The 8,402-nt window shown below is 51.8% G+C and overlaps 1 protein-coding gene across 1 annotated transcript in view; it reads right to left on the bottom strand.

Moving 5' to 3' along the window:
* Positions 1-761: 761 nt before the first annotated feature.
* Positions 762-8,402, bottom strand: part of SOAT2 (sterol O-acyltransferase 2) — a 10,907-nt gene continuing 3,266 nt past the window's right edge. The window contains 16 exon segments of the mRNA XM_008574831.1: positions 762-812; positions 1,016-1,161; positions 1,660-1,795; positions 2,312-2,333; positions 2,335-2,408; positions 2,803-2,897; positions 3,840-3,858; positions 3,860-3,912; positions 3,915-3,969; positions 4,183-4,198; positions 4,200-4,211; positions 4,959-5,043; positions 6,542-6,606; positions 6,664-6,668; positions 7,060-7,134; positions 7,136-7,337. Coding sequence (XP_008573053.1) covers positions 762-812; positions 1,016-1,161; positions 1,660-1,795; positions 2,312-2,333; positions 2,335-2,408; positions 2,803-2,897; positions 3,840-3,858; positions 3,860-3,912; positions 3,915-3,969; positions 4,183-4,198; positions 4,200-4,211; positions 4,959-5,043; positions 6,542-6,606; positions 6,664-6,668; positions 7,060-7,134; positions 7,136-7,337 — 1,111 coding nt within the window.

The raw sequence follows: 8,402 nt of genomic DNA, 5'->3' as shown, positions 1-8,402 counted from the left end.
TTAATATCTACTTCATAGTTGTGGAAACTGAGGCTCACTAAATTAAAAGATTTGCCTCAGGTCTGCACAGGAGGTTCCTCTTCTGGGTCTGCTAAAGGCAAGGAGGCCTGCTATGTGCTCTCTCAAAATGTGCTAGAGGGTTGCCAGGAGCAGAGGATTAGAGGGTGTGGAAGTGTGAGCTGGAGAAGGAGAGGAGGTGGAGGAGGGGTGAAGGTCAGGTTTTAGGGATGGGGAGAAGCACAGAGAAGGTAAGGCAGGATGTCACCCAAGATTCTCAGCCCCTCCCATTCTCTTGCTTCTGCAGACACACCTCCTCAATAGTGCCTGTCACAAAGTGGGGCTTCAACAAATGCTGAATGAATGAATAAACAAATGAACAAATATAAGGGAAGACAAAGAGTTTATTGTATTGGGAGGAGTCCAAAGTCAAGAACCAAACCTTTTTCAAACCTTGGTGGCCCCAGTTCTCCTAAGTCTCCCCATATTCACCAAACACGTAAGGCCCTTCAAGTCTTCCCAAGTCTGCAGAGCCATGGGATGGGAGGGTATTCTGCACTCAATCCATAGGAATGGGGCTCAAGAGTCATTGCCATACTGAGCTATGCTCAGCTACACACAGGTCCACAGTCCTCAATGTCTGCAATTCCCTGGTGAGGTCTTGTATGCAGGCCCCCTTGACTCAGAGAGGAGCCCTGGGCCCAGGCTTTGCAGGCAGTGAAGAACTTGGTGGTGTCATCTGGGCAGTGAGGGTGTCTGGACCTCTAGGTATGGCAGGACCAAGACTGAGGTGTCACCAGCTCCCAGAAGGTTGTCTGTACCAGAGAAGGGTAAATACGAATGAGTTCATTCCTGGTTATCCACCCTGTGCATCCAAGACATGGGAGCTCATCACCCCAAAGCCAGGCCCCAGCCCTTAACCATGGCTGTCAAATTGGGGAATAATAGGGGTTGACTGTTGGGAAGGGGAGGTGTGTCCTCCTGGACGGGGAGCTGGGTGAGGGCTGTGATTTCTTACCTGGGGTAGGGGGCAGTGCCTCTGCACATACCACTCCTGGAAGTAGAGGCTGACCTGGATGCCCTGGCCCAGAAAGAGCAAGGTCTACATCAGCACATTCCATGCTGGGCCTGTGTGCCAGTCATGCATCGTGAAGGTCAGCAGCCCTGGTGCAGAAGGAAATGTTGGCACCCCAGCTCCAGAAAACCTGTGCCTGTCTCCCTGGCTGCCCTCCCATCCCAAGTTACTGGGAAGAGATGGAATAGGAAGGCCCCATTGGGGAGGTCTTGAACTTTGCTGCAGAAACTTGTGGAGGTCTCATTTGGCTTTTGTAAAACCAGGATTCCTTGGTTTACACTTCAATATCCTGGATCTCCTACTGAACCTCCCAACCTCATCCCAGTTTTCTCCCTTGTCTCCCTCTGTGATTGCCCTACTCAAATGCTCTTCTTCAACCAGAAACCTTCTCCCACATCTCCCAGGATACCCCAAAGTTGCCTCCCTCTCTGCTCCAAAGTCCCTCCCTACCCCACCTCTCAGGTCTAGCATCCTCCCTTAGATCCTGGGTTTGTGGCCTCCCTCATCAGTCTGGGATCTCCAAGAGCAGGACCTGAGCCTCCTCCCTCTGGATGTCTCCCTTACAGTGGCACAGAGACAGGGCTTACATCCAATGACAAGGAAGAGCATCAGCGTGATGGGGTAGAAGGAGCCCAGGACAAAGCAGAAGATGTACTCATAGGCCACTGCAGAGACCAGGAACACAGCCGGCATGGCTGCCCCTCAGGCCCGGCCACCAAAGAGCTGGCAGGGCGAGGGAAGGAGTGGTGAGTGAATCTCCCTGAGCTCCTACAGGAAGAGCCTCCTCCTTCAGGAAGCCAGGAGGGAGTGTGATGCAACAGAAAGAATATGGGATCTGGGGTCAGAAGGGCTGACACTGGTCTTATTTAAGAGCATTTTATTAGCCCATTGGGCCTTATGTGCAATTTTAAAATGGGGATATAATAATACTTCTCAGGGTTACTGTGCTGGTTAAATGATGTGAAAACCCTTGGTAACTGAAAATTGCTATATGCGTGTTCCTTACGAGGCTAAGAAGAGGAGAAATGCCCTGTGGAGGGGGGTGGAATTAAGGACAGAGAAGGAAGAAAGTTAGATCGTAAGGACTCTCCACCCACTGGTTTGAGTAGAATGGGGACAGATGAAACCAAAAGGGCCCTTAGGTCTGGAGAAGGTGGGAAGCGCAGAGGGAGCGAGGGAGAGGACGTCCTGTAGAGCCTCTGTGAACTGTGGGAGCCGAAGGGTCTGCAGAGCCCGTACCCACAGTGCATCCTGATACACAGCTGTACAGCTAGTCATGGACCACCACGTTCCAAGTCCGGTAGTAGTTGGAGAAGGATCTTGAGTTCCACCAGTCCTGGGGAAAGAGTGGGGTCAGTGTTGGGGAGAGGAGGGGGGCACCCAAGGCTCCACCTTCTCCCTGCTGCTCCCTTTGCCTGCATCTCTGCCCCAATGTTCTCCCAGAAGGGCTGGCTTCTGGCAGAATAGAGACAGTAGGCACTCTCCCAGCTCCCTCTTCAGGACCTGAGGTTCCTCCTCTCCTACTTCCCCCTCAGAATAAGATTCTGTGGTACCATCCACAGCAAAGCAGGCTGGCCAGGAGGTAGAGGGGTGGCATTACAATCGCATTTCTCATTGTGGGAGGTCAACAGCATAGCTGAGGTGACACCCAACACAGCCACCATCTTCCTGAGATCCCTCTCTAACTCTCCCTGCCTCCAGCTCCCAACTGGCCCAGGTCCAAGCCCCACCAGGTAGAACAACCTCTCTCCAAATTGCAGCATCTTCATGAAGGCATTGAGCCAGCAGTGGAGGAAGGCAAAGATGAGAAGCAGCATGAAGATGACTGGTGGGGTTGACAAAGGGCTGGGTCAGGCTGTCCCACCTGAACCCTCCAGGCAGCCCTGGTCTGGGCTCTGTGGAGCCCCTGCCCAGCAACCAGAGCCCTACCTCTTAGCAATCATTTATTTATAATTCACAAATCCATGCATTCAACTATTTATCCATTTGCTCATGAACATTTACTTGGCATCTACTCTGTGCCAGATGTTGGTGATACAGAAATGAATCTCAAAGCCTCTAGCCACCGGGAGTTCCACAGACAGAGACGACCACATATCAAGGTCAAATGTAATGGGAGCTAAGCATAGTGGCCATCAATGTGCTTGAGAGTGCAGAGCCATAGGTGGGTCATGGTAATTGATGGCTAAAAAAGGAAGGCTTCCCAGAGGAGGGGGCATCTCAGCCAGGAGCCTCCAAGAAGGAACTGGATTCCATGGCTGGAAAATGGGGAAAGGGCATTCCAAGAAGAGGGGCCAACATGAGCAAAGGTCCAGAGGCATGAATTACATATCTTTCAGGAGACAACTAGGCTTGTGATGGGTGAGAAGATAGGCCAGGGCTGCCTGGGGGTGGGGCCTTGAATGCCAGAGCAAGGGTTCAAATCTTATCCGGCAGTGCCAGCAATGGGGAATCCCTGGAGTTTTCGAAGTAGGGTAGGGAGTGATTAATTTGTAGTAGGAAAGTTCACCTGGGCAGCAGTGTCAGGGGCAGATGAAAGGAAAGATTTGGATGGTACAGAGAGAGGTTAGGGGGTTGATGTGGAGAGGCGGAGCAGATGGCAATCTAAACTGAGACCGTAGCAACAAGCACTGATAGGAGGGGACAGATGTGAGGGGAGATTCAGAGGGTGAAGGAGTTGAAATCAATGGGAGGTGAATAGCAAGGCCTTCCCTGATAAGCCTTCCCCAGGCTTCAGCCTTCTTCAGCCCCACCTTGGTGAACTTACCTGGCAACGTGGCATGCAGGAATAGAGAGCACCAGGGCACGAGTGTTAAAGGGCTCCCAGGTCATCTTTGCCAAACAGGAACACAGAGTTGACCCAGGATGAAGCAAGTGTAGAGCACACAGCCCAGGGCCTGGAGAGGAAGTGGGGGACACACGACTTTGAGAAGGGGCACTGGCAGCTGCCTCCTCACTCTGGAATTATTGCTCTGGCCCAGCATCTGCCTTTTCTTCCCTTAGCAGCATTCTCTAACCTCCTCCCCAGGCTTCCTCCACCTCACTCCCAGGAATGCCCCCAAAGCCAACACGAGTCATAGGTGGTCCACACTTCTACCCCATCTTCTGACCTGGGCAAAGTTCTTTGATGTTGGGTGTCCTGCAGCAGCAATGGGGACAATATGATTCTTATCCTTTTATGCTTCTCCCTTGGTCAGGTTTGGGGGCCCTCTCTCTGTAGCTCCCTCAATTGCCCAGACCTGGGAAGATTATCTGGGGAGGTAGGGGTCTAGAACACTTTTGATTTTCTTTTTTTTTTTTTGTCTTTTTCCGTGTCCTGCAACGGATCGCAACCCTCAGTGTTGCCCCCGTACCGGACCGGGGACCGGCAAGGGATTGCAACCCTCGGCGTTGCTCCCGCGCCTCGCTCAGCCAGTGAGCGGGAACCGGTCTGTATGTGGGATCCGAACCCTCGGGTGGGAGCGCCGCTGCGCTTCCCAAGCGGCGCACTATCCATTGCGCCACCGGGCCGGCCCACACTTTTGATTTTCTGCAACAGAGATGGCAAATGGGTTTTTAGCTTGGGTATCAACCAAGGTGACCAACAATGTGGAGTTTCCCTGGATATGTAGGATGCTCGGTGCTAAAACCAGGACAGACCTGCCTCCTTAGCACAGTAGGCAGCATGTCAGCCTCATAATCGAAAACCAGGACAGTTGGTCACCCTAGTGTCATCATGGGCTGGGCAAGGAGTAGGGGTAGTTTACCTGCCACTTATTTCCCATCTTTATTATGGGATGCTTCCTGAGAAAGTGGCCAGAGCCTGGGGTGAGACAAGGACCTCAAGGAGAAGAGAGCAGAAGGGCAAGGTCCCTGGGCATTTGGGGCAGGGAGGGCAGGGTCTTACCTAAGGTAAGTCTCCCTGTAGATGAGTGTGGGGCAGAAGAAGAAGTAGAGGTAGCTGGAGAAACTGGGGGCCAGGATCCACTCACCTGGGGAGCAATGAGAGTGGTGGGTCAGTGGCGGGGAGAGGCAGAGAGCAGAGGTGAGTGGGCTTCTGGGGAAGGGGGTTGGATTGGTGAGTGGAGAGATGGATAGGACAGAGGTGGAGGGGACAGGTGATGGGCTGGATACAGGGTCTAAAAGCAGGGTTGGGGAAGTAAATTGGACAGGAGCTGAACCTGCTCTTTAACACCTCTTTTCTGCTTTCATTCCAGGCACCCAATTTTCCAGTGCAGGACCTGCTGTGGCTAGAGCTTCATTTGGCACTCATAAGTTCCAGGATATATTCTCCTTTCCCTTCTAACCTGACTTCCTAATATAAGGTTCCTAATAGAATGACTCTGGGTCATCACCCATGGAAAGTGCCAGAAGTCCCGGGTAACAGAGGTGCCATCTCTCAGAGTCGGGACCTAAGAATGCTTAATGATGATGGCCCACAGAGGCCAGAGCTATGCCTAGTGAGCAAGATGGGCTTAGGAAGTGTATATTTACATATACACACACATTGGATTTGTCCATGGTTTCTGGCTCCCCAGTGTGGGACTCTAATCTTCCCCTGCCTTTCTGTTTTGGAGCTGGCCATAAAGAAATTCTCTAAGCTGTCCAGTTAGCTCACTCGGTGTTATAACACCAAGGTCAAGAGTTCGGATCCCGATACTGGCCAGCTGCCAAAAAAAGGAAAGACTTGTAGGTGATAAGTCTCCCATTCCTGAGAGGGCCCTGCCTCATGCTTGGGAGGAAGGAATGATGCACAGAGGCCAAGAAGAATCTGAACACACAGGCCTTGCTGGGTTTCCCCACCCAGTCTGTTAGCATTAGGTCACACCCTTTTTGTCCAGTCACATCTCTACACGGTTGTCCATGCTTCAATCATGCCTATGTATGAAGCTCCCTTAAAAACCCCAAAGGACAGGGTTTCGAGAGCTTCTGGACTGCTGAACACGTGGAGGTTTCTGGAGGGTGGTGTGACCAGGGAGGGCGTGGAAGCTCTGCATCCATTCCCATACCTCACCCTACGTATCTCATCATCTGTATCTTTTGTAATATCCTTTGTAATAAACTGGCAGACATAAGTCAGTGTTTCCCCTAGTTCTGTGAGCTGCTCTAGCAAATTAATTGAACCTAAGGAGGGGGTCATGGGAACCCAGATTTATAGCTGGTTGGTCAGAAGCACAGGTAAAACAACCTGGGGCTTGTGATTGGCATCGGAAGGGGGGGCAGTCTTGGGGACTGAGTCCTCAACCTGTGGGATCTGACACTATCTCCGGGTAGCTTGTGTAAGAATTAAAGTGGAGGACACCCAGCTGGTGCTGCAGAATTGCTTGCTTGCTTGTTGGTGTAGGGTGAAATCGCCACACATCTGATGCCAGAAACAGATGTGTTTTTTCCACTCTAGAAGGCAGGGCCTTTATGAGAATCCTGCAACTGCTGGCTTCATTCAACCAGCCAAGAGGACTGAGTTTACAACAGGACCAGTTGAAGGCGCACCTCCTCTGGCACGAAGGGTCCCAGGCACAGCCTCTCTCAGGAAGGAGTAGCTTTTCATCAGGAGCCTGACCCGTGGTGGAGTGGAAGGGAGGTTAAGTTGCCGTGAGACTTTGAACAATCACTTAACCTGTCTGTGCTCTCCTTTACCGCAGAAAGGCAGGCAGATTGTAAGACCTGTCTGGTTGGAATCCACACTTTGCTTTTTGTCGAGTTGCCTTATAGCCCAATACAGACGGCTGCTGGGATAAAGGGTAAAGGGCGAGAGGCCAGGGCGGAGCCTTCCTCCTGCCAACCCTCTGAGACTCTGCGGAGTCAGATTATGTGTGCGTAGCAGCCCCTTTGGTTTACTTTTCCTACGGACGTGCTGGTTCCCTCAAATCCCTCGTAACGGACTCCGCCCCCAGCAACTAGCTCCGCCCCTACCAATACTGTGTCCAGAGCCCTCCGTCACCGGGCCCGCCCTCTGCGGAGATGCCCCTACCGCCCCCGCCTGTCGGGCAGCGGGGTTCGCCCCTCACCTGCTCAAAGACTAGGACGCAGCGGGGGGCCGGCGGGAGCTGATGCTCCAGGGCCACGTAGACCGGGAGGGGCGCAGAGCACCGCGCCGTGGGCGGCCAGCAGTGCGTAACCCAGGCCGGCCCCCAGCGTCCAGGCGCCCCCGGCCCGGGGCCCCGCCCACAGCCATAGGGTCTGGTAGTGCGCCAGCAGAGTGGAAGGGAACTTGGGGACTCACGTCACCAGCGCCAAGGGCAACTGTCCGAAGCTGAAGATCAGTAGGTCAAACTCCAGCACCAGCCTTGGAGTGGGGGAGGGAGAGACAAGGTAGACCGAAGTATAGACCATTCATTCCTGTCCCCTTCCTCTTCAGTCAGAGCTCTTGGAAGGTAAATTGCGGTATCTTGATATGCTTGGGAGCTCCCCATCCCTGAGGATGTTCCAGATGGCGCCTCTGCTGCCCAGGTCTTCCAGCACAGGGCGTTGCCGAGAAGACTCAATCATGGAGTGGATTTGATTCTAAGAGACCTTTAGAGCCCTCCGTGAATTGTATGGTGTTGCAGAAGGGCTCAGTACTCTATATCAGAAGTGTTAGGATACGAGGCATTTAGGGCTGGGTGGTTAGAGCACAACCTTGTAATAATACCAAGGTCAGGAGCTCAGATCACTGAACCGCCCCCGCTCCCCCCAAAAAAGGATATGAGGTATTTAGAGTTTAATTTTGATTTTCATTAGTTTTGTGCCTTTGGAGAGTCTGTAGTTTGCAGGTAGTTTGGTGTTTTGTTTGCGTAGGTTAAGAGTGTGTGGTTTGTAAAGGCGAGAAATTGGAAACAACCTGAATGTCCATTAATAAAGGACTAAATGAACAAAACCTGGTAGTTTTTACAGTCATTAATATCAATGGGCTGACACGGAAAGATCCCTAAAATCGATTGTTGGGGAGTAAGAACAATTGCAAAATAATAGGTACAGTATCTTATTTATGTAAAATCCCACAACATGCATCTCTTTCATACATGTGGATATGAATGCATAGAAAAGACTCTGGAAGGAAACTCAAAACTGTTAAAAATGGTTACCTCCAGCAGCAGTCTAGGATTGAGGGAGATGGTTAAGAAGGACTTGTCACTTTACAGTAAAAAGCGAATTTAAACTTTTTGCTGAGATTTTATCCTTATAATACTTGTATAATTAACAAAAATTTTACCAAAAGCAAGTGCTATTGCTGAACCTGCAGATCCTTCGTCCTCTTCCTTTTACTGCTTCCTAAGCCTGCCTTAGGGTGAGGCAGGGGGACGTGAAAATACAGACCCCCAAAGGGTACACAGCCCTCTGAAGCTCATCCGGGGGTGGGGTGGGGGTGGGG

This window comes from Galeopterus variegatus, unplaced genomic scaffold (assembly GCF_000696425.1).
Source record: "Galeopterus variegatus unplaced genomic scaffold, G_variegatus-3.0.2 Scaffold1111, whole genome shotgun sequence".
Taxonomy (NCBI): Eukaryota; Metazoa; Chordata; class Mammalia; order Dermoptera; family Cynocephalidae; genus Galeopterus; species Galeopterus variegatus.
Note: the sequence above shows the minus strand (reverse complement) of the source record. Positions and strands in the feature narration are given on the sequence as shown.